Consider the following 27,063-nt stretch of genomic DNA (forward strand, 5'->3'; position numbering starts at 1 on the left):
GAAAATTAGGACCAGGGCAACACCCAAAGTTGTGGAGAAGAACGGGAGACAATTAGAGAGGACACCACTGAATGTTGGCGTGCATGACATCTATCAGAGCTGTTCTGTCGTCCACATGCTGCATGCTTCATCTGTGAAGCCGCCCACTCCCTATTTTCCCTTCCACTCTCTGCACTATCGCTCACAACTCTGCAACAACCTCCCCAGAGCCTCGCATACAGTACTGTTCATGTCGCCAGCCATTCCGTCTGGTGGACCATTGCTTTCCCTTTAGGCACCAACACGCACGCCGCAAAGTGTATGTATGCAGTCTGCAGAAAAAGGGTGTGTGTTATCATCACTGCGGCAGCAGAAGTGGAAGGAGTGGTGTGACTGGGAGGAAAATCATCCAAAAAAAAAACGCGCTGCTGCAGGATGACATTGAGGGAAAATGATGCGGCTTTGTGTCCTGTGTAGCAGCTGGTTCTGGTCGTTGTTGCAATCTGCCATTTGTTGGGGCGAGCTTAGCTGGGCTGGGCTGGACTGGACACATATGCACTCAGGGTGTGTGTAAGAGAGAGAGAGAGAGAGAGAGAGAGAGAGGGAGACACTGGCAGTGTGTATTCTCAGCCATAGCCACAGTAAGAGCCAGGATCTGGAGCTGGAAGCGTGTAGTTAGGATGGAGCATCTGCTGCATGACAAGGCTTGAACACGGGCTCAGCACCACTGGCTGGACCAGCGGCTGCTTTCCGCCATCTTTGCCTGACAGCAGGTGACATGGGTTGTTCTGCCAGTGTGGTCCTACTTCTACGGTCAGTGGGTGGGGCAGAATGCGGCCACATGTGTTCACGGCAGGACCAAACGACAGTGGATGCTGCGACGCCCACCCTGGAAGGCTACACCGCCGCCTGCTCACCTCTGACCATCATTGTCATGGTAACCAGCACTGATGCTTCTAATGCATGTGTGGGTGGGTGGGAAGTTGTGGTTGTTTTTTTTGTGTGCTTTCACTTTCTCTTGTAGAGACACAACCCTGTTTTTTTTGGGGGGGGGGGGGGTAGGGGTTTACTGTCTGCAATATCTTGGCCTGGGTGTAACAGCTGCGAGGTATAATGTGGAGGACGGAAATGGGGGTGGGGGTAGTCGTGGTGGAAGATGGGGTCATACATAAGGAATCTGTGGGAAAACTCCCTGCTTATGGAGAGAGAAGATTATTTAAAACACAAAAAAATAAGTGCATGCATGAATGAATGAGTGTTTGATTGCATTACATCAAGTTGGATTAGTTTTTTCCTAAACAACTGTCCAGGACAATGCAGACATCTGTTAGGTATCTGGACCCACCATTTTTTTTATTATCCCAAGAAAGACCCTGGTTTCTGCAAGACCAGTGGAAAAAATGTTTTGGCAGAGGGTGATTTTTACAGTTGTTCCCCCTTGTTTTTTTTTTCACTTTCCCACGATAAACCCTTCGTCTCCCTCTTTGGTCTCTATGGTGAGGCGGAATTGATGTTTTACGCTGCAAAACTTCACACTGACTCATCCATTGACTGGGCTTCCCTGTATGAAATATAGGTTTTGGTTTGAGGCAAGTAACAATTGGCTTTTTGAAAAAGCATTTTAGATTTGGAAACACTGTCACATGCATTCCAAGCCAGTAGGTGGAAAAAAAAACTACACACATATTGTGGCTGTCCTTTGAATACCCTTTATTAGTGTATACAGCATGTAATGCACTTGAATAGAAGAATCCTCAGTATAAGCACGAATGATGTGACTTTGACTTACTAGTGCATTCCCAGACCCATCATTTTTTCAGTGTTTAGACATGAACAATAACGCAATCATTTGCAAAATTGTTTAGTCTCCAAATGCCTTTGTTGTTTAAACTATCAGCTGCCAAAAAGACATAGTTTTTAACCCATTTTTGTTAAGTGTAAATATCCCCTAAAATGAGAGAAATTTGCGGTTCCGATATCAACCGATACCGATATATACAATCGTGGAATTAACACATTATTATGCCTAATTTTGTTGTGATGCCCCGCTGGATGCATTAAAAAATGTAACAAGGTTTTCCAAAATAAATCAACTCAAGTTATGGAAAAAAAATGCCAACATGGTACTGCCATATTTATTATTGAAGTCACAAAGTGCATTATTTTTTTTAACATGCCTCAAAACAGCAGCTTGGAATTTGGGACATGCTCTCCCTGAGAGAGCATGAGGAGGTTGAGGTGGGCGGGGTTGGGGGAGGCGGGATTGAGATGGGGGGGGGGGGGGCAGGGGGTAGCAGGGGGTGTATATTGTAGCGTCCCGAAAGAGTTAGTGCTGCAAGGGGTTCTGGGTATTTGTTCTGTTGTGTTTATGTTGTGTTACGGTGCGGATGTTCTCCCATAATGTGTTTGTCATTCTTGTTTGGTGTGGGTTCACAGTGTGGCGCATATTTGTAACACTGTTAAAGTTGTTTATACGACTACCCTCAGTGTGACCTGTATGGCTGTTGACCAAGTATGACTTGCATTCACTTGTGTGTGTGAAAAGCCGTAGATATTATGTGATTGGACCAGCACGCAAAGGCAGTGCCTTTAAGGTTTATTGGCGCTCTGTACTTCTCCCTACGTCCGTGTACCACTCCGTACAGCGGCATTTTAAAAAGTCATATATTTTACTTTTTGTAACCGATACCGATAATTTGCGATATAACATTTTAAAGCATTTATCGGCCGATAATATCGGCAGTCCGATATTATTGTACATCTCCAGTCCCTATAAATGTAAACATTATAATTTTCGAACTATGAAGCTGTATATGATGTTAACATCATTGCTACCTGCAAATGTGCATCATATTCTATCAATGTGTATCACACGGTACAGATTTGCTCGTTTTAAATCAAAATATCGGTCCGGTGCCCAGTTAACATCTGCAATTGCTACATGTGCTACAGTACGGCAATTGGTGCAGACTCCGCTTGCATTTTCATACTTTTCGTGTAATAACGGAAAAGTTGTACTTTTTTTCAAATAATGAAATGGTTGTGTTGTACATACAGTACTTTGTGCATTGGCTTGACTTGCTCCACATTACTACGGCGACTCAAAGCACCGCCACGCAACCGACGTAGAATTAGCTTTTTTCTCAACAATAGCCTCACGTTTGGAGGTTAACTTCAAGTCACAACTGACATTTATTTCGCTGTCCTCAGATGTTTACTTCCACGGTACATTTAAACCGAAAGTGGAGCGGGATAAGGTCAACTTTGATTGGCTGTCGTCAATTATATTTCAGCCATGTTTGATCGAGGTAATATGCTCCAAGCTGATCACTGTATCGCAATTTTAAATTTATATATATTAGGGCTGCAACTAACAATTTGGTAATCGATTAATCTGCCGATTATTAATTCGATTAATCGATTAATAATCGATTAATCGATTAATAATCGGGTAAAAGAGACAAACTACATTTCTATCGTATCCAGTATTTTATTGAAAAAAACCAGCATACTGGCACCATACTTATTTTGATTATTGTTTCTCAGCTGTTTGTAAATGTTGCAGTTTATAAATAAAGGTTTATTAAAAAAAAAACAAAAAAAAAACAACCTCTGCGCATGTGCATAGCATAGATCCAACAAATCGATGACTAAATTAATTGGCAACTATTTTAATAATCGATTTAATCGATTAGTTGTTGCAGCCCTAATATATATATATATATATATATATATATATATATATATATATATATATATATACATATATATATATATATGCATATATATATATATATATATATATATATATATATATATATATATATATATATATATATATATATATATATATATATATATATGCATATATATATATGCATATATATATATATATATATATATATATATATATATATATATATATATATATATATATACACACATATATATATATATATACACACATATATATATATATATATAACATTTATTTTAAAGTACTGTAGCCCTTCTGCACCCTTGTGGACTTGACATCAATGTAAGGCATTGCATTGTGTGCAATGGTCAGTCATCCAACTGTACCGCCTCTATTTGATGTAGTATTTATGCTGCAGAAATGGAGTACTAGTAAAACATACGTAAAATAAAAACACACAAGTTGAAAAATCATAGTATTCTCTCTTTCTTTCTGAGCACAAAGCCTTGTTGTAATGATCTAAAGCAGATGTCTCACTTCCACTACTCTCTTCCCATCAATCTTGTATACAGTACTCACCAATTTTGGTTGTCCCCTTTTCCTTAGCAAGGCAATGATAAGTGTACTTCAGGTGACATAGGCCACCTTTTTCACAATGAGGCAATCTCATTTAGTTTCCCTTTTTTGTGTCCATTCTTGGCTCTGGATCTTAATTGGGTCTGTGGGTAGATTTATTATGCACCGTTGATCCTTTGGCCGTAGTTGGCCAGTCTAGTGGGCTACATGTTCCCTCCTCACAGCTGTAGTTTATCAACATCTACCTCACGTCTGTTGAGAGCGAGGCAGAAAGAACCGTGGGAGGTACTGAGCAGACTATGAAAGGTTAATAAGGTGACAGCGAGAGAGTGCTGTAAAGACATGATGGGAATCAAAGGGAGAGGACATTTGTTGAGATGAGGATAGAGGAAGAAAGTGACTGGACATGAGGCAGTTTGTGGACATTAGGACTGCAGATTAAGATACATGTGTTGTCTTGGTATAGACTTAAGAACTGCACTTGGCTTTCTGCTTAGTCATCTCTGCACCAACTTTGAAGAATGTGGCAAAAGGGATACACCCCACATTTAAGGAAACTTTTTTATCACACTGTCATCCAACTGACAGGGCAAAATATATTTTCGACAAATAAAATCTATGGGTAGTGTCAGTGCCTATTTCGTTCTCAATATGCTGATACCTTGAGAAAATGCATTCCAACGGCTAATTGCAGTTTCTGGTACAGTATGTGCATGTGGTGGTATTTGCGGGGCACAATATAATGCATTACATGGAATGATTTTTTACTTTGTGTTTTGACATGGTAGTAGGCTGTATGATGTATGCGTAACGTGGTTTATGCGTAACGTGGGTTGGCTCATAGAATCGCACTCCGCACTGAAAGATGGTGGTGTGCGTTCATGGAAGAGAATGCAGTGCGTCAGGTTGGATGCAACATGGGGTTATGCTGAACGAAATGTGGCGGTAATTTTACTGTTGGCCTTGGCTTGCCATCAAAGTAGGCCAATGCGATATATATTATATATTATTATATATAATTATTTCCATGGTGATCCGTGCAGTCAACTCTACATTTTAGCAGGTTAATGCCAACAATCTGTCCCGACTCCTGACGATAATATTGCTGCGTACCTTTACAAATACATTTGGCTAATCGAGGTCAGTACATGTGGCATAATTACTTAGTAAACCATCTTGCAAGAAGCATAAACAAGAGAAACCTACAGGGTAGCACTCGTCAATTGCCCTTTGAAGTTCCTTGGAGTAGGATTCGGCAACCTCTGTCATGGAGAGTGGGAGGGGGCTACAGAATTTTGACCGGGATTGCAGTACCATTTCTGGCACCTTTTAATATTCAGGTCACGATATGTAAATAAAGTATTGTTGGTGGATTTTGGATGGTTATTTAGAAAGTTTTGTGAGCGAGATAGAAAACCCCTACTGACTACATTGTTAGCGGACTTTTCATGTATTAATTTATTTACGACTTAGAATGCATAATGACCTTCTAAATAAGTTTTTTAAAGCGATGGAGTACCACTATTCTGCCTTAAAGCACTTAAAAAAAATGCAAACAGTTCCTTCGACATTTTATATGCTGTATTCACTGTAAGTATATTTGTAATGTAGTAACGAGCACATTCATAATAAAATTTAATATTTACGTATTTTGCTCATTTTAAGCATACAGCGGCACATGAATTTCACAGACATGTCTCAACGTTCGCTTTTTCATTTAACATCACTGATTACTACTCACTGTAGAAGACATTACAAGGGCCAACAAACATAAACATCACTTACTGTAATATGTATATATATGTACATATCTATATATGTATATACAGTGTATGTGTATATATACATATATATATTTGTATATATATATATATATAATATATGTATATATATATGTGTGTATGTATATATATGTATATATATGTATGTATATATATATATATATATATATATATATATATATATATATATATATATATATATATATATATATATATATATATATATATATATACACTACCGTTCAAAAGTTTGGGGTCACCTAAACAATTTTGTGGAATAGCCTTCATTTCTAAGAACAAGAATAGACTGTCGAGTTTCAGATGAAAGTTCTCTTTTTCTGGCCATTTTGAGCGTTTAATTGACCCCACAAATGTGATGCTCCAGAAACTCAATCTGCTCAAAGGAAGGTCAGTTTTGTAGCTTCTGTAACGAGCTAAACTGTTTTCAGATGTGTGAACATGATTGCACAAGGGTTTTCTAATCATCAATTAGCCTTCTGAGCCAATGAGCAAACACATTGTACCATTAGAACACAGGAGTGATAGTTGCTGGAAATGGGCCTCTATACACCTATGTAGGGGCGGCGTGGCGTAGTGGGTAGAGCGGCCTTGCCAGAAACCTGAGGGTTGCAGGTTCGCTCCCCGCCTCTTACCATCCAAAAAATCGCTGCCGTTGTGTCCTTGGGCAGGACACTTCACCCTTGCCCCCGGTGCCGCTCACACCGGAGAATGAATGATGAATGAATGAGTTGTAAAAATGAATGATGGGTTCTCACTTCTCTGTGAAGCGCTTTGAGTGTCTAGAAAAGCGCTATATAAATCTAATCCATTATTATTATTATGTAGATATTGCACCAAAAACCAGACATTTGCAGCTAGAATAGTCATTTACCACATTAGCAATGTATAGAGTGTATTTCTTTAAAGTTAAGACTAGTTTAAAGTTATCTTCATTGAAAAGTACAGTGCTTTTCCTTCAAAAATAAGGACATTTCAATGTCACCCCAAACTTTTGAACAGTAGTGTATATATATATATATATATATATATATATATATATATATATATATATATATATATATATATATATATATATATATATATATATATATATATATATATATAGACAATTAAGACAGCTCAAGACAAGACAATTGAATGTGTCCTGCCTACAAGCAAGGCAGTTGTCATGGTCTTGAGCTGCATGACTGCTGCCTATTAACTATGGTTCTTTGAGGTGAAACAATAATTCCAACATGTACTGAAGCAGATCCCCTTCCTTTGATAAGGAACCCAAACACACCTTCAAAGTGACGGGTGTCTTGCTTAGGAAGTTGAAGGTGATGAAGTGGCCAAGTATATGTCTCCTTCAGACCTGAACTTAATGACCTGTAGGGCATTCTTAAACAGGAAGGAGGACCAACAGTGATCTCTTCATGGAGGGGTGGAAGAGGATTCTAGTAAACATGTGCAGCTCTGGTGAATTCCATGCTCAAGAGGATTAAAGCAGTGCGAGATAACATTGGTGCTCACACTAAATATTCATACTTCACTGGAAGGTGTACTTTTGATGAAGGCTATTTAGACAATAACGGATGTGTGTGGTCTTATTTTCAGAGACAGTAAATCTACACCACTGTACAAGCAGTACACTGACTACTCTAAAGTATACCCAAGTTCCATTTATATTGTATTGTCTCTTGAGAAGATATAATGAAATAGGCACATACAGTGCATCCGGAATGTATTCACAGCGCTTTACTTGTTCCACATTTTGTTATGTTATGCAGCAGTGTACAGAGACATCCTGGATGAAAACCAATGTTTCCCATTAGGGATGTCCGATAATGGCTTTTTGCCGATATCCGATATTCCGATATGGTCCAACTCTTTAATTACCGATACCGATATCAACCGATACCGATATATACAGTCGTGGAATTAACACATTATTATGCCTAATTTGGACAACCAGGTATGGTGAATATAAGGTCCTTTTAAAAAAAAAAAAAAAAAAAAAAAATAAGATAAATAAATTAAAAACATTTTCTTGAATAAAAATCAAAGTAAAACAATATAAAAACAGTTACATAGAAACTAGTAATGAATGAAAATGAGTAAAATCAACTGTTAAAGGTTAGTACTATTAGTGGACCAGCAGCACGTACAATCATGTGTGCTTACGGACTGTATCCCTTGCAGACTGTATTGATATATATTGATATATAATGTAGGAACCAGAATATTAATAACAGAAAGAAACAACCCTTTTGTGTGAATGAGTGTGAATGAGTGTAAATGGGGGAGGGAGGTTTTTTGGGTTGGTGCACTAATTGTAAGTGTATCTTGTGTTTTTTATGTTGATTTAATAAAAAATTTAAAAACCAAAAAAATAAAAAAACGATACCGATAATAAACAAAACGATACAGATAATTTACGATATTACATTTTAAAGCATTTATGGGCCGATGATATCGGCAGGCCGATATTATCGGACATCTCTATTTCCCATCCAACCTGATGGAGCTTAAGCGGTGCTGCAAAGAGGAATGAGCAAAGGCGAATGGGCGAAACTGCCCAAAGATAGGTGTGCCAAGCTTGTGGCATCGTATTCAAAAAGATTTAAGGCCGTAATTGCTGCCAATAGTGTATTAACACAGTATTTAGCAAAGGCTGTAAATACCAATATACATGTGATGTTTTTTTTGTTTTTGTTTAGTTTTTTAAACTGCAAAATTAAAAATGTAAAACTTTTTACATTGACATTAGGGGGTATTGTCTGTAGAATTTTGAGGACAAAAATGAATATGAATGAGGCTGTACCATAACAAAATTTGGAAAAAGTGAAGTTTTTGTGTATACTTTAAAGTTAAAGTCCTAATGATAGTCACACACACACTAGGTGTGGTGAAATGATCCTCTGCATTTGACCCATCCCCATCTTCACCCCCTGGGAGGTGAGGGGAGCAGTGAGCAGCAGCGGTGGCCGCGCTCGGGAATCATTTTGGTGATTTAACCCCCAATTCCAACCCTCGATGCTGAGTGCCAAGCAGGGAGGCAATGGGTCCCGTTTTAATAGTCTTTGGTATGACTCGATACACTCTTGGCCAGTCGATTATATAGTCGATTATTACACACGTTTTAGGCCAATTATTATCTTGTCATGTGTCAGATGCAAAAAAACCAACATTATGTAAAGCATCAACTGTTTGATGCTATCAGCAGAGGTTGTTTCCTCTTATAGATATTAGTTCTGCTCTGAGGTTTTATGTGAGGAAGTGCAAGCCTGTGTGTGTGCAGACTACTATGACCCTGCCTAAAAGTGCTGAACACATTCATATGCAAGAGACTAATTCTTTTAATTCTCTCTTCTCTTTTCTTTTTCAAGACTTAAAGCCTAAAGCAGGAAGTTCATGTTTGTGAGCTTATTTTTAAATGTGAACTAAAAATTGTTGTAGATCAATGCCGCTATGGTATTGCAATATATAAAAATAAGGTGCTCGGGCACCTTGTTGGTTAGTGTAGCTCATTTGTTGGGGAATTTTGAAGTGTGTGTGGGTGGGTGTGTGTTGAACATTAACAACTTCCTCTCCATCCATGTGCGTTGACACAAAACTAGTTGCCAGTTCGGCTTATGACACAGCACATGTTCTGCTGCATGCGTCTATTTAGCATCTTTTGTACAGTAAACTCACACTTTGGTTTTTTTTACTTGTTTATAGCTGAGCCATTTTGTTTATTTAACTTTTGATATGAGCTTCAGGAGCAAAATCACCTTCAGGAGGAAAACAAAGACCAAACGTGCAAAATTGGATTTCACCTATTTGAGTATTGTATGTATGTTCTCTTATTATTTGTCTACTGTCTCGCACAGTATGTCTTGTTATTGCTTTGAGCAGTTCTAGTGTTGTCTGACAAGCCTGCTGTGAGACAATGCCATTATACTTCAGTTTCCCTTATTCTTTTTCAAGTGTGTAGCGTAGAGTTCATTTGATAGAGCTCTATTCTAGAAACAGTTAGATGGGGGTTAGTATGAAAATGAAACTGTGTGGCTATCACTGATGAATATATAACAAGAACACATCTTTTTTCTGTGTTTTCTGTATCAAGTAAGTATTGTATTTGTGTTTCTTCTCAATTGCTTTGTAAATTTAAATCCTCAGTACCGTATCGTAAAGCTGGAATTGGGTCGGAATTGGGGTTGCTTGATTTACTTTTGTTAGATTGATTTACATTCTGCGATTTTTCTAAATAAACATTTTTTAAAAGATGTTTCTCGGCCAACACTGTATAAGTCGTAAGTCAGCAGCCAAGGGGAGCTTTTGTAACCAGTAATTTGTTTTAAAAAAGGTTTTATTACTATTTATAAAGCGAATAATATATTAAGAGAATCGTGTTAAATCAAGAATCTAGTTTGAATATAATCGTTACCCCAAAAATCGGAATCAAATCGAATCATGAGGTGCCCAAAGATTCCCACCTCAAGTGAATATACTACAATGATTTGTACAAACATATGATGTAAACATATGATGCTATCTTTGTAATGCTAACACAATTCAAGACGCATCCACGCTGGTCCAGCATATACACTATATTTCCAAAAGTATTTGGCCACTTGCCTCGACTCACATATGAACTTGAAGTCCCATCCTATTCCTAACCCATAGGGTTCAATATGATGTGGGTCCACCTTTTGCAGCTATTACAGCTTCAACTCTTCTGGGAAGGCTGTCCACAAGGTTGCAGAGTGTGTTTATAGGAATTTTTGACCATTCTTCCAAAAGCGCATTGGTGAGGCCACATACTGACGTTGGTGGAGAAGGCCTTGCTCTCAGTCTCCATTCTAATTCATCCCAAAGGTGTTCTATTGGGTTCAGGTCAGGACTCTGTGCAGGCCAGTCAAGTTCATCCACACTTGCTTTGTGCACTGGTGCACAGTCATGTTGGAAGAGGAAGGGGCCCGCTCCAAACTGTTCCCACAAGGTTTGGTAGCATGGAATTGTCCAACATGTTTTGGTATCCTGGAGCATTCAGAGTTCCTTTCACTGGAACTAAGGGGCCAAGCCCAACTTCTGAAAAACAACCCCTCACCATGATTCCTCCTCCACCAAATTTCACACTTGGCACAATGCAGTCCCAAATGTACCGTTATCCTGGCAACTTCCAAACCCAGACTCGTCCATCAGATTGCCAGATGGAAAAGCGTGATTCATCACTCCAGAGAAGGCTTCTCCACTGCTCTAGAGTCCAGTGGCGACGTGCTTTACACCACTGCATCCGACGCTTTGCATTGGACTTGGTGATGTATGGCTTAGATGCAGCTGCTCGGCCATGGAAACCCATTCCATGAAGCTCTCTGCGTACTGTACGTGGGCTAATTGGAAGGTCACATGAAGTTTGGAGCTCTGTAGCAACTGACTGTGCAGAAAGTCTTTGCACTATGTGCTTGAGCATCCGCTGACCCCTCTCTGTCAGTTTACGTGGCCTACCACTTGGTGGCTGAGTTGCTGTTGTTCCCAAACTCTTCACTTTTCTTAGAATAAAACCCACAGTTGACTTTGGAATATTTAGGAGCAAGGAAATCCACATTCAGATCATTTGTATGGGTGGCCAAATACTTTTGGTAATATAGTGTATTTCATAACACCAAAGTATTGAAGTTGATCTGGGATTGTCATGGCAACGGCACAGACACTGTCCAACTAATTGCAAGTCAGTGTACTGCTCCTTTAAAGTCGAATGAAGACATATTGTCGCTTGAATGGTTAAAATATCCATTGTTATTGAATTAGTAATGCATTATGTTTTATTGGTGCAGGTTAAATAGAAGAGTGGTACACTAATAATTCAGATGACTGATGAGTGAATATGGACTGAGCAGGAAACAGAAACATGCAGCTTATTGATTTTTGATCCTGCCTATGTACATTAGCGTAAACATCGCATTGGGCGAGTCACCTGGCGAGGATTTACTGTACATTGTGGATGCTTTTGGTGTTTTGACCGAGCACTGCATTTTACTTATCTTTTTCACTTGTTTATTAAAGTGGACCTATTATGCAAACCAACTTTTCTTACCTATCGGTATCTTTTTTTTGCGTATTTTGGATCTGCATGAGTCCTGAAAAGTTGAAATCAAACCATGGAGGTATTGCGGAGATATTTATAAAACAATCCTTTCCTCCTTCATGCTTCCTCTAAACGAGACGTTTGGAATTTGCCCAATATGTGACATTTTTCCCACTGGTGACGTCAGCGGATATGTCCATATATGGTAGATATTTACCTAAAGAGCTTTGAGCGAGGCCACCATTGCAGTCTGACATTGTAGTCAATAAGTTATTTCTTTTTCTTTATCTTCTTGTTGTGGGGCAGACTGGCTCGTACATGCCCATGCATCCTCCGCTGTAGCATTTCTAACACAAATCAGCATATAGTTCAAACTTATATCTGTATGGAAGCGCTAAAAACTGCAATATGGCTGACGAGGAGAAGACGCAGTCAAAGAGGAGGAACGTGAATAAGACCGCCCGCAAAACATCAGAAAAAGCAATTAAAAGTAAAACAAAATCAATGCAATGTTTGACCCAAGAACCACAATTACATGTTATGTGGACCAAAAGGAAGTGTTTTAAATGTGGAAAAAAAAAATCATATGACCCTTCTGAAAAGGCACTACACTTTTTTGAGGAAATTTGACTATCATTCACAGTCCTTATGTGAGACAAGCACACATACAGTATGTTTTTTTCTTTTTTTTAGGCATTTTAGCTAATGGGATTCACTCCATTCCGCCTATAAAGTGCTCTAAAAACCCAATCAGTGTTTATATACACACTGTAAGTATTTGTAATGTAATAACAAGCACATTGATAATAACATGTAATATTTACATTTTTGGTCATTTTAAGTATATGGCGGCGCATTCATTTCACAGACGCATCACAAGGGTCACCATTTCCTCCAACAATAATAACCACTACTAATCATGGCAGACCTCATGAAAGCCAAGAACGAATACTTTGGGACAAATGATGATCCTGAACTTTATACTGTATGTTTGAGCCTAAATTAAAAGGAGGATGAGCTAAAAGTTTTAGAAGCTGAGTGATGAGCAGATTTAGCAAGTATTACTATTGCTAAGTGTTAAACAAGAAAAAGAAACTATGAACATAATAAAACAATTACTTACTGTACAATGTCGGTCTCACTGGGATATCGACTGATCGGACGTTTATATCTTTCCGTTTAGATAAGGAATCAATATTCACGCATGTAAAAAAAAAAGTGCCTTTCTCGCAATCTCCTGGTCTAAGTTGAATGTCAAAGTTGACCAACTTCTCGGTGTATGGCCACCATTTTCTACTATACAAATGAGAGGCATGATTTATAATCTAGAATTAACTTTTTCCAACTCAGAGACGATGCAGCAGCAAAAGCTCTGAATGTCAATAGCTGCCAAGGCTAGTTAGCTCTGAGTGAGCATGGCACCGCTAAAAGTAGTTCCTTGGCTTTAGCGCTTATAATAACAATATCACTAATACTTGGTTAATATGCAGGTCAAAACATCTAAATGGAGTATTGTTGGTCATTTTTGGATGTTTTTTAGAGGACTTTATGGGCGCAATAGATGACTTCCATTAGCTGCTTTGTTAGCCACCTCGTACTTGCAAATTACAAATTAGAATGCATAAAAAAAGTTGTTCCTGTGTTACATTGGAAAGTGCCTGAAAAATATGGTGGTCTATCGCCATGCATTCTTAGTGTAAGTCCACATTTTTATTGCATTGCAAGCTACGACCACAATAATAAAGATTCATGTCTGACTGATTAAAAGTGAGTTTATGGTAAACAATGTTAATTTTGACAGCATATACAAATGTAGTTTTAGTCGGTCTGTTGACAAAAATTGTATTTTAGTTTTAGTCAAATTCTAGTCATCTAAGGTGATTTGATTTTAGTCCAGTTTTAGTCAAACAAATGTCACATTTCAATCAGCTGAAATGAATGTAAATTTAGTTGACTAAAATATTAAGTATAAAAGATAAGACTTTAGTTTTTCTTGATTTTGTCACCGCCTTAATCAATGTGCATTTGTTTTGATTAGTATTTTTCTCATTTTAGTCAGGGGAAAACAGGATGTAGTTCACGATAACTAAGAAGAACATTATAAGTCAACAAAATTAAGCCCCAATTGAGGCTTGCATGCAATTAACAGCAAATCAAAAAACAACACTGACATTAACAGTTGTGGCTGTAGGCAACCTCCGGATACAGGCTGTTGCTGTATTTGAAGTATCATAAATGGTCAGCATCCAGCAGTTGTATATACCTCTGCATGCGCTTTAAAATGTCAGTTGCTCTACCCTAGCTGTTGGTGTGAAACTTGTGTGTTACATTTGCTGTACTGTTGTTGGCATAAAACTCATCAGCGCTATTTTCATATGAAATATGACTTTCTTCACCAATTATTATTATTAAATTCTTACTATTATTTATTTATTTATTTTTATTGTGATTACCTATGGAGTTTATTGTGAATAAATTGAGAACAGGAAGTGAATAAAAAAGTTTCAGCAACTGTTATGTAAAGAAAAGGGGTAGGATTAAATAAGCTCTGCTTCTTCCTACTCCTTTTCGAACATGTTGAAAAGAGAAACTGGAAATTGTGATGTATCATGTTGTATGCTTGCATGTTCGAAATAAACTCAAACTCTAACTCTAACTCTATTAATGCAGGCTGAGCAATTTGCTCCTCATGCTATTACAACATTGGTTCTGTTGCTGTTGTGGGTTAGAACATTTACGTTAATTGTCTTCTTAATAGCAGACTCTGCTTTGTACATGTGTAGCTAATGTGTACAGTACAGGCCAAAAGTTTGGACACACCTTCTCATTCAATGTGTTTTCTTTATTTTCATGACTATTTACATTGTAGATTGTCACTGAAGGCATCAAAACTATGAATGAACACATGTGGAGTTATGTACTTAACAAAAAAAAAGGTGAAATAACTGAAAACATGTTTTGTATTGTAGTTTCTTCAAAATAGCCACCCTCTGATTACTGCTTTGCACACTCTTGGCATTCTCTCGATGCGCTTCAAGCACACCTGTGAAGTGAAAACCATTTCAGCTGACTACCTCTTGAAGCTCATCGAGAGAATGCCAAGAGTGTGCGAAAAAGTAATCAGAGCAAAGGGTGGCTATTTTGAAGAAACTAGAATATAAAACATGTTTTCAGTTATTTCACCTTTTTTTGTTAAGTTCATAACTCCACATGTGTTCATTCATAGTTTTGATGCCTTCAGTGACAATCTACAATTTGAATAGTCATGAATATAAAGAAAACACATTGAATGAGAAGGTGCGTCCAAACGTTTGGCCTGTACTGTATACTGAAGTCAGTGTAAGAACCAAAGGATACGATTGCATTTTTCTCTGTGTCAGTTCAAGTTAGGCGTCATATCATGCGTCAGTCTGCTTGTTGTGCGTATGCATGATGTATTCTTGTACAGCGAGGAAATTCCAACCATATCATGGTAGATAAACTGCAGCGACGCGACACTATATCATTTTGCCTCTCTACCATCAAGTGCTTCGGGGTGTGTCGCCGCCTGCCTTCAGCGGTAATAGCCACCAGGGTACTTCCTGTGCGCTGTTTTTAGGTCCTGATGATGTCATAGCACCGCACAGGAAATGTTGAGATAATTACTTTTCCCCCAAAATGGTCAGATTGTGTGTTGCCTTTTGGGATCATTTACTGTTTCCATGTTTAAACCACACATTGTCACTATGGCTGCATTCTAGTGTCACAGGCTCAAATTTACAACCCCTGGCAGAAATGATGAAATCACCACAGTTGGAGGATGTTCATTTAGTTGTTTACTTTTGTAGAAAAAAATCAGATAACAGACATGACACAAAACTATAGTCATTTCAAACGGCAACCTTCTGCCTTTAGGAAACATAAGATAAATTAGGAATATAAGTTATTGTCAGTAACATTTTCATTTTTAGATCAAGCAGAGTGGCAAAAGAAATGGATTCACTCAATTCTGAGGAAAACATTATGAGATCACCCTGTACATTTTCATTTCGAAAGCTCGCACCTGCACCGGATTAAAAATGTTCATTAGTCTGCAGTTAAAAAAAGGAGTCTTCACACCTCGGAGAACTGCTGCACCAGTTGGATTGACATGAATCATGGCTATAACACAAGAGATGTCAATTGAAACAAAGGATAGGATTATCATACTTTTTAAAGAAGGTAACTCATCAAGCAATGTTGCAAACGATGTTGATTGTTAAGGTTCACAGTCAGCTGTGTCTAAAATCTGGACCAAATACAAACAACATGGGAAGGTTGTAAAAGGCAAGCATACTGGTCAAATCAGAAAAACTTAAAGCAATATGTCTTGAAAACAGAAAATGCACAGCAAGACCAATAAAGAACAAATGGGAATAAACTGGAGTCATTGTCTGTGACCTAACTCTAAGAAACTGCTTGAAGGAAATGGGATTTAAATACAGACAAGCTAAATAAAAGCCTTCATTAACATCTATACAGAAAAAAACAAGGTTCCAATGAGCTAAGGAAATGCAATCATGGACTATGGATGACTGGATGAAAGTCATATTCAGTGATGGCTTCATTGGGAAAGGCGATGATGCTGAAAACTTCCGTTTGGAGCCGTTCAAATGATATTTATGAAGACGACTCCCTGAAGAAAACATGCACATTTCCACAGTCATCGATTATATGAGTGTTCGATGTCATGTAATGGCACCGGAAAGATGTCTTTCATCACATCTTCAATAAATACCAAGTTTACTTTGACATTTTGGACACTTTTCTTGCTCAATCAATCGAAAGGATGTTCAGGGATGATGACATCAGTTTTCTAGATGTTAATGCATCTTGATCAAAAACTTTCCTTCAAGAAAGATACATATTGTGAGGTCAATGTCATGACCTGCAAATAGTCCGGATCTGAAATCAGTTGAAAATCTGTGACGAAAATGGTCCATGACAAGACTCCAACCTGCAAAGCTGATCTTACAACAGCAATCAAAAAAAGTTGGAGCAATATTGATGAAGATGCTCTAGAGCAGGGGTCACCAACCTTTTTGAAAGCAAGAGCTACTTCTTGGGTACTGATTAATGCGAAGGGCTACCAGTTTGATACAAACTTAAATAAATTGCCAGAAATAGCCAATTTGCTCAATTTACCTTTAACTCTATGTTATTATTAATAATTAATGATATTTACACTTAATTGAACGGTTTAAAAGAGGAGAAAACACGAAAAAAATTAAAATTAAATTTTGAAACATAGTTTATCTTCAATTTCGACTCTTTAAAATTCAAAATTCAACCGAAAAAAAGAAGAGAAAAACTAGCTAATTCTAATCTTTTTTTAAAAATTTAAAAAAGAATTTATGGAACATTATTAGTAATTTTTCCTGATTAAGATTAATTTTAGAATTTTGATGACATGTTTTAAATAGGTTAAAATCCAATCTGCACTTTGTTAGAATATATAACAAATTGGACCAAGCTATATTTCTAACAAAGACAAATCATTATTTCTTCTAGATATTCCAGAACAAAAATTTTAAAAGAAATTCAAAAGACTGAAATAAGATTTAAATTTGATTCTACAGATTTTCTAGATTTGCCAGAATAATTTTTTGGAATTTATATCATAATAGGTTTGAAGAAATATTTCACAAATATTCTTCGTCGAAAAAACAGAAGCTAAAATGAAGAATTAAATTAAAATGTATTTATTATTCTTTACAATAAAAAAAATAAATTTACTTGAACATTGATTTTATTTGTCAGGAAAGAAGAGGAAGGAATTTAAAAGGTAAAAAGGTATTTGTGTTTAAAAATCCTAAAATCATTTTTAAGGTTGTATTTTTTCTCTAAAATTGTCTTTCTGAAAGTTATAAGAAGCAAAGTAAAAAAATTATGAATTTATTTAAACAAGTGAAGACCAAGTCTTTAAAATATTTTCTTGGATTTTCAAATTCTATTTGAGTTTTGTCTCTCTTAGAATTAAAAATGTCAAGCAAAACGAGACCAGCTTGCTAGTAAATAAATAACATTTAAAAAATAGAGGCAGCTCACTGGTAAGTGCTGCTATTTGAGCTATTTTTAGAACAGGCCAGCGGGCTACTCATCTGGTCCTTACGGGCTACCTGGTGCCCGCGGGCACCGCGTTGGTGACCCCTGCACTAGAGACTGCAATCTGTTATAAAAGCCAGAGGTGGTGCAACAAAGTACTACTAGTGGTGTATTGTAGTGTTTTGCATGATTCCATAATTTTGTAGTCAGTTTCCACAGTTGTTTTCACTCTGCTTGATCAGAAAATGAAACTGTTACTGAATACCACAATTTATTTTCTTGATGTCTTTGTGTTTCTCAAAGCCAATAAGTTGCCTTTTGAAATGTCTGGTTTTTTCTGCAAAATTAAACAACTGAGTTAACATCCTCCAAGCCGGTGAGTCCATCATTTTTGCCAGGGGTTGTATACTGTAAGCAGTCTGCTTCCAATACAAGAGCCTGTGCCTTATTTATGTATTGTACAGCTGAAGATCTGCACAAAACCCCTTGAGTATACCACAACTTACTAATATGGCTTTTGTTTTGCTTTGCAGCAAGAGAAGCCCAGGCTGATTGATCCCCTTGACTATGAGGCTGTCATCTCCGAACTGGGAGCTGAGCTGAAGGAAGACCCTCTTCGAGAGCTGCTTCTGTTTCCTGACAATGATTTCACAGTAAGTGCAGTCTAATCAGATCATCATATGGCTTTCAAAGAGTGTGAGAGGAAATTCCCTTGTAGAACACAACATCACTGTATAATGTGGCAATGTGTCAAAATGTGGACCTAGGTCCTCCATTTGCACTCCAGTTGCTTTTTACGGGACCAAAAGCTGAATGAAGGAATAGATGCTAACAATACCCCTTTTTGTGCAGCTGCTGCCATGGTAACGCCTCTCCTCTCCTCTCTCTCATCCCTGCAGGTATCCACAGTGCCCCAAGAGAGAAGGACTCTCAGGTCAGCTGTTCCTGAGGGTGCAGAGCTCCAGGCTGAATGTCTGCTGGTCAGACAGGTCAGATGCATTCTGATGTGTTTCTATGGGCTTCTTTCAAACCCAATGCATTTTGGGCCTTATTCTCACGTTTGCGCTGGAAGTTACACACGTTTTTCTTATTCGTATAAGTCGGGAATGAAGGCGGACTCATTACTAATGACGCCATAACGCCTTTTTTCGGCTTTGTAAAAAATGTGTAACGTGTGGTTTTACTAACACTTGTAATTGTAATTGAAAGCCATAGAAAATATAAACTTTAAAAGTTTAAAAGGCTGTATCAATCCAGGCAGTGCTTTTCATTTGTATATGGGTTGTCATGGTGATGTAGTTTGTGTGTGTGTGTGTGTGTGTGTGTGTGTGTGTGCACGCTACAATAGTGTGATGGATGTAACTCTGGGGATTAAATTTTGTTTCACTTGTTTGGAGCATGACCGTTGGCATTTTGATATTAACTGTTAAAAAAAGTCAATCCAATCAATTGAGAGATGCTACATTATACAGTGGAACACTAACTTCAGTTGTTTTTATTATTATTTCTTACAACTGTTTGCTGTCTCAGAGTGATCTGTGGTCACATTTACACAGCTGTTTTTACACGTAATCTGCGATCGCAATGCTTTAAGTCTGCATATTATTTTTCATACCAAATTGAAGAGGAACGTTTGCCAAATGTGTAAGAATACAGTACAAACTGCAGTGAAGCACTATTCGCAAACAATCACAAATACGCTGTTCTATGGATGTGCGCGCACCACAAATACACACGTTGCGACAATTTTTATGCCACACAGCAGAGCGTTGATTGTGACGTAACAACATTCATTTGTACAAAACAACTCTTCAGTTTGCATTGATTGAAGCACACTCCAACAGACTGAACAACACCCAACTTTAACTACTTCAACTTTAACTTTAACTACTTCGACTTTAACAACCCCCCACATCAGACCCTGACGACAATATTAAGAGTATGTGAAAGTTTGACTCCTACCTTGTTTACTTCCCTGATGACTCGTTGAAGTTTTGTAATCAATTAGAAATGTCAAGCTGCTAAAATGCGCCAAACACGACCGTGTGTTGACCTTATTTGTTGGTTATAGTTGATTTACACCATGAGTGAGGAAAGTTGTTTGGATTGGGTCATATATATTGATGCTGTGCTCAGGTTTAACTAAAACTCATGGTCATTGACATGACATCTATCTTTGCCTTCTAAAGGGCGGCAATATCACATCATTTCAGACCACAAAGTGTTAAATGCAGGCAAAAACACGCTGCGGCCAAACTGCTTGTTGAACTTGTGATGTCTCGCGAGCACTTTGCCCAGGAGTCGTAGTTTGGACATGTTTATATATGTATATATATGTGTGTGTGTATATATATATATATATATATATATATATATATATATATATATATATATATATATATATATATATATATATATATATATATATATATATATATATATATATATATATATCAGTGGCGTGCGGTGAGGTTAATGTCTGGTGAGGCACGACTGCATCATCACAGTCAGATTTACAAACATATGAACCTGCAGTGCAGGTGTACCCAATGTTGTGTCCCTGCGGTCGTTCGCGGCTCCTGCAGCGCGAGCATTGTTGTTTTTGCACTTTCTGGCTTCTTGTTAAGTGACTTTTTTTGGGTGGATTCGGTCTTGCACGTGGAGGGTTTGGGTGTGGGCTTTGGTTGGTGTGGCCGCGGCGCTCCCGTCGGGGGTGCATCCTGCTTGGCACCAGGAGGCGGGGTTATGAGACGAGCCTCACACAGTGTGTCTTCGCAGCAGTTTTATGAATGCTCAGCACTTTACACACATACAGTTGTTGACAAAATACACTGTACATTATATACCTCAGCTAACTAAACTATGGAAATGTATAATATAACTCATATAGCAATACGGTCTCACTGCACAGCAGGCCAGCAGTTAGCCGAGTCATTGCGCACAATCCATGTTGAGGCACAAATCAGTGACGTGCCTCAACTGGCTGCTGATCACCGTACCGTCTCTTCTCAGTATTTGAACGGCAAATGTGAAAATAAAAATAAAAATAATCTAAAACTGGTGAAGTTAAATGGAAAATAACTTTAGTATAATCACTGAATACATATAACAATTTAATTATTATTTTTTTCTTTTTTCTTTTTTTTTTCTTTCCATGATGGCAGGTGAGGCCGTGCCTCCCCTGCCTCTAGTGACTGCACGCCACTTATATATATATATATATATATATATATATATATATATATATATATATATATATATATATATATATATATATATATATATATATATATATATATATATATATATATATATATATATATATATATATATATATATATATATATATATATATATATATATATATATATATATATATATATATACATACATACATATATATACATATATATATATGTATATATATATATATATATATATATATATATATATATATATATATATATATATGTATATATATGTATATATATATATATATATATATATATATATATATATATATATATATATATATATATATATATCAGAGTTTCCTTCAGTTCAAAAACTGGAGTGTCGATGGTTTCTGCTCCATGACGTTTGTGGTGGTGGCGACAAACAAACAAACAAAAAAAAACAGCCTTCCATGTTTTTGGACTGGAATTCTTAATCATGCGAAATATTGTGCTGTTTTTTTTTCTCATTTGAACAAGAACATTTGGCTTGTCAAGACTTTCCAAAACAAGTAAAATTAGCTAACTTCAATGAACCCAAAAATACTTAAAAATAATTATATTGTCACTAATAACAAGTGCACTTTTCTTGGTAGAAAAAAAATAAAAAGAGAAATTTTTGATCATTATGTTGAAAAATATTCTTAAATTAAGTAAACGCTAGTGCCTTTGTCTTGACATAATGATATGCGCTCGGCATTACATTTCTTGAAACCAGCAAACTTATACTAAAAACTAATTTATTGTTCCTAATGGAAAGGCAACAAGGCAACTGCTTGTTACTCTCGGGGTCTACTAGCCGCTCAGGCAAATCATATGTTCTAAAAATGCATTTTTCCATCGATAACATGACATCATCGCGCCAAGTGCATGCTCTTTCAGTCAATTAGTGCGCATATATACAGTCCGGCCCCCGGCCAAAAATTTTTTAATTGTCATTTTGAAGAATTCATCTGAATGTGCATGAACTATTTCTGTTCAAAATTGTTAGAAATGTCAAATGTTTAAATATTAAATGTCAGTTTACTGTACTGTGCCAACTGTTACGTTGCCAGATGGCTCAGAGTCTAGGGATCGTAGGGGAACGCAACATAAAAGTGTATAAACCAAATGAGTTGTAAATTAAAGACACCGAAGCCAAGAATTTAAAACAAAAACTAGTGTTATTGAAAAGTAACCATGGGGGTGGGGGGTTACAACAAGACACAACACTAGCCTAGCTTGGGAATACAGGTGCTGTCAAAGAAATGAACAAAACATACCAAAATACACCTCTAAAAAAGAAAGGTAAGCTGACTAACTAAAGCTATTTAATTAGCATAAACCGAAAACCTACTCTAGCCAAAGAGGGGTCCAAAACATACAAGGGTGACAGCCACCACTAAGCCTGGTGTCTCTATACACAAACAAATCCTACGTGTGTAGTGTATAGAGGCCTCTGTCTAACCTTTCCCAAGACTAGGCTGCAGATACTTACAAAAGTTGAAAGGTAAAACAAAAAGGAAGACAAAAAAACAGGTGGCACAAGTTTAGCAAAGAGCTTAACAAAAATGATTACAAAACAAAGTAGCGTCAAAGACAAAGTAGCGTCTCTCAAAGCTTCACACAGCATGTCAGAAAAAGAAATCCACCTCATCCAGTGGTGAGCAGGTGGTTTTAAGCAGCACAGGAGGATGAATGGTGGATCTACAGGTGAAATGAGGAGCAACTGGGAATAGGAACCAGTTGATTGGCAGCAGAAGCAGTGATTGAGTGTGACCTGTACAAACAATAGAAGAAGAAACACAAAACAAACAAACCACCACTACGTGGAACGTAACACCAACTGTACAACTATATGAGTATGTGTTTTCTATTGTTTCATTGAAAATAAAACAGCAAAGTCCATTTGGCTGTCATCTGTTTTAATTATGGGACACAATTATGTCAAAGTCATAATTTTTTTTTTTCATGCTTGAAATAAGAAATTATTACTTTAAAAAAGTAGTTTTATACTTGTGAGTGTTGATGACACACCTTTGCAACAGTTGATATTCCAGTTTCAAGCATGTTTTACTCAATATAGGTCATCAAATCTCAGCAACAAGCTGTAATATCTTACTGAGATAATTTAGGACCAAAACCCTTAAAACAAGTAAAACACTCTAACATAAAATCTGCTTAGTGAGAATAATTATCTTATCAGACAGAAAAAAAGCAAATATCACCCTTATTTGAGATATTTAATCTTACCTAGATTTCAGTTTTTGCAGTGTACTTACCGAGGTCCACTGGTCTCCGGTAAGCGAAATAAATCAGCCAATAGTTATAACTTTCTGCTCTTGTGTGTGCAGTACAGTTTTTTTTATCCTTGTTGTAATTGTCCCCCTCGAAGGTAGTTGGTGCGAGGAGTCACATGACATCTTGCAGTCCTTGGTCTACAACGATGTTCAGTGGCCAACATGCAGTGGCTATCCATTCTGCAAATCATTATATAACTTATCTGAAGTACTCTTGTTGACAAAATTGACGCGGGTAAAGTCAGCCAGTGTTGTTTGCCGTCCTTTGTTTGTAGCGTTTGTGCCAGCATTTTTGCTCGCGGCATCCTCAAGTACATGTTTTGCATCGAGATTTAGATAGCTAGATAGTACTTTATTGATTCCTTCAGGAGAGTTCCTGAGGGAACTCTCCTGAAGTTAAACTTGATGTGCTACGATGATAAGAAAGTTTGTCACTGTACAAACTACCTTAGTTTTCTCAAAAGTTCCGTCGAAGAGCGTTTTACAGCGAAATTGGCCGCCGAGCACACCGCTGGTACTCTCCTCACTCATCTTTGCACTGGCGTGCAGCCTAATTTTATAAAATCCCCTGAAGAGCAGGGAAACCTGCGAAACAGACTTGTAGGGGTGAAATAGCCTCTGTGTTTTTCCTGACCTAACGTATATTCCGCTCTACCCCTATATTGAGCACTGTATAACGGATAAACCACAGAAACCTTGACTATATATATATATATATATATATATATATATATATATATATATATATATATATATATATATATATATATATATATATATCAAACCAATATAACTAGAGCGGGGGTCGGCAACCCGCGGCTCTAGAGCCGCATGCGGCTCTTTAGCGCCGCTCTAGTGGCTCTCTGGAGATTTTTCAAAAATGTATGAAGAATGGAAAAAGATGAGGGGAAAAAAAATCAATTTTTTTGTTTTAGTATGGTTTCTGTAGGAGGACAAACATGACACAAACCTCCGTAATTGTTATAAATCACACTGTTTATATTAAATATGCTTCACTGATTCAGGTATTTGGCGAGCGCCGTTTTGTCCTACTTATTTTGGCGGTCCTTGAACTCACCGTATAGTCTGTTTACATGCATAACTTTCTCCGACTTTCTAGGACGTGTTTTATGCCACTTCTTTTTCTGTCTCATTTTGTCCACCACACTTTTAACGTTGTACATGAGTGCACAAAGGTGAGTTTTGTTGATGTTATTGACTTGTGTGAAGTGCTAATCAGATATATTTGGTCACTGCATGACTGCAAGCTAATCGATGCTAACATGCTATTTAGGCTAGCTATATGTACATATTGCATCATTATGCCTAATTTGTAGCTATATTTGAGCTAATTTAGTTTCCTTTAAGTCCTCTTAATTAAATGTATATCTCATGACACATGTAATATGGCTTTTAATTTTTTGCGGCTCCAGACAGATTTGTTTTTGTTTTTTTGGTCCAATATGGCTCTTTCAACATTTTGGGTTGCCGACCCCTGAACTAGAGGATAATGGCTCAACAATCTCTTTTTTTATATATTACAGCAAGCTTAAATGTCAACACACACACAAAAGTCCCGTCGGTGCGCTCCAAAACGTTAACCACTATGTTGCTACAATAAAAAAAACAAAAAAGGAAAACAAGTTTACCTTGTGTCTGCAAATATTTCTGCCATTGTTGAACACTATGGGAGTGATAAACTAGCAGTGGCTTCACCTTACAGTCGCTGCTAGCGCTAACACATACTAGCAGTGTGAGGCGATCCTTCATCGGCTTGTGTCCCAGTAGTGCCTTTTCCGCCACTGTAATAAAAGTCCACTGTGGCATCTTTTTCAATCTCATCACAATTCAAAGACTTGCTGCAGCACAAATCCCCCTTAGCTGATAAAATCCTTGAACTGAAGGTGCGCTGGACTTATTGCAGCCTCAGAAACGCAAGGAGTATGTGAAGACCCGGATTTGATTGGGAATGCCCACTTTTAAGGGTGCGCATCGTGCATGAAATCGCGCAATGACAGATGTAATTTGTGGAGGACGATTCTGCACAACTGCCCTGCTTTTTTCACTTAAGTACAAGAGAGAATACAGATCTTTGTGAACGTCCATTTTTAATCCTGTTCTACCCTCTCCTTCAGGCCTGCAAGTATTACAACTCGGATCTGAACGTGGTCCAGTTCAAGTACGACGACTATGCTGGAGACTACCGCCTGCTGCCAAGGTAACATGCAATTGAAATTTCCTTCTAGAGATGAAGCTGGTCAAAGATGGCGGCCGGGGTCAATGGGAGAAAAAAACAGGAGTACCAGAGCGGGAGGTCATTGAGTCATTCGAATAAGGCGAATTGGTTCTGAGATGGTGCTGATCCCGAACAGACCGACAGTCTCAACCACAGGAATGTCCGCCCGCTATCCCATGGGTTGCCACTATCACTTCACATGACCTTTAAATTTAACAGGAAGTGCACTTAAAGCAAGATACAAAGATGTTTTAGAGTTAAATGTTCATATTTAAAATGTTATCTATAAAAACCAGCCTATTTACCAGAAGGGCTTTCTAAAAGCACTTATACACCATCTAAATTCCAGCATCAAGGCTATATTATGGACAACACACATCTAATGCACTATTGTGGGGCCTCTGAGACTTATTACACTATGGGACCTTTAACCCCCTGAGAACCGGCATCCTCTGCAGTGGACATTAGTGTTTTGCATAACAGGACAAATGTGTAACTGTGACAAATGAAATAGACCAAAAACAAATGTCTACTACAGGAGAATATCTAAAGTAGGTCATTTATTTTAGCATTGTAGCAGGCTTGGATTGCACTTTTTGCAGTCTTCCCTTTCCAAGCCAAATGGATAGAAAAATATACACATTTATGCGAGTCAAACCTAACTTAAATTCTTTCTTAGTGATGCGAAGTGGTGTGTAAACAATGTGACACCGGGAATAAGCAGTTACTGTATGCATTTGGTGGTTTTTCTGCAAACATTTGACTGTAGCGTTGTGCATCAGCCAGTTGGAGCATTCCTGCGTCAGCCCGCCGTGGCCGCAAATCCTCCGGCTGCGGCGATTATTTTAGACAGCTTTTACCACCACGTGACCTTTAGCAGAGATGTCTTCCCCGGACCAACGCGGTGATCCTTGCACACAAAGAAAACCTACGGTTTATCTATTGTTTACTCGGTGACGCCAGGGAGCCACTCGAGAGGATTCATTGAGTTAAGTCTTTGCATACTTTATCACCAGAGTTCCACGTCAATATTGTCTCCTGCTTTTGTCCTGCATAGGAAATTGTACAAAGCGGAGAAGCTGCCTTCTCACTCGTTTGAGATCGACCATGAGGACCTGGACAAAGATGAGGTCGGTAATGTCTTCT

At 37.7% G+C, this 27,063-nt stretch overlaps 1 protein-coding gene across 3 annotated transcripts in view; it reads left to right on the forward strand.

Annotated features, from left to right (window-relative positions):
- The first annotated feature begins 691 nt into the window (after positions 1–691).
- Positions 692–27,063, forward strand: part of dock10 (dedicator of cytokinesis 10) — a 115,131-nt gene continuing 88,759 nt past the window's right edge. For 2 of the 3 annotated variants that reach the window (XM_062060172.1, XM_062060173.1), the window contains exons 1-5: positions 692–916; positions 18,703–18,822; positions 19,069–19,158; positions 25,817–25,899; positions 26,975–27,047. In XM_062060172.1, coding sequence (XP_061916156.1) covers positions 758–916; positions 18,703–18,822; positions 19,069–19,158; positions 25,817–25,899; positions 26,975–27,047 — 525 coding nt within the window. In that variant the 5' untranslated portion in view covers positions 692–757. The remainder of the gene's footprint in view (positions 917–18,702; positions 18,823–19,068; positions 19,159–25,816; positions 25,900–26,974; positions 27,048–27,063) is intronic. The other variant, XM_062060175.1, reaches the window with a different exon arrangement.

This window comes from Entelurus aequoreus, linkage group LG10 (genome assembly GCF_033978785.1).
Source record: "Entelurus aequoreus isolate RoL-2023_Sb linkage group LG10, RoL_Eaeq_v1.1, whole genome shotgun sequence".
Lineage (NCBI taxonomy): Eukaryota > Metazoa > Chordata > Actinopteri > Syngnathiformes > Syngnathidae > Entelurus > Entelurus aequoreus.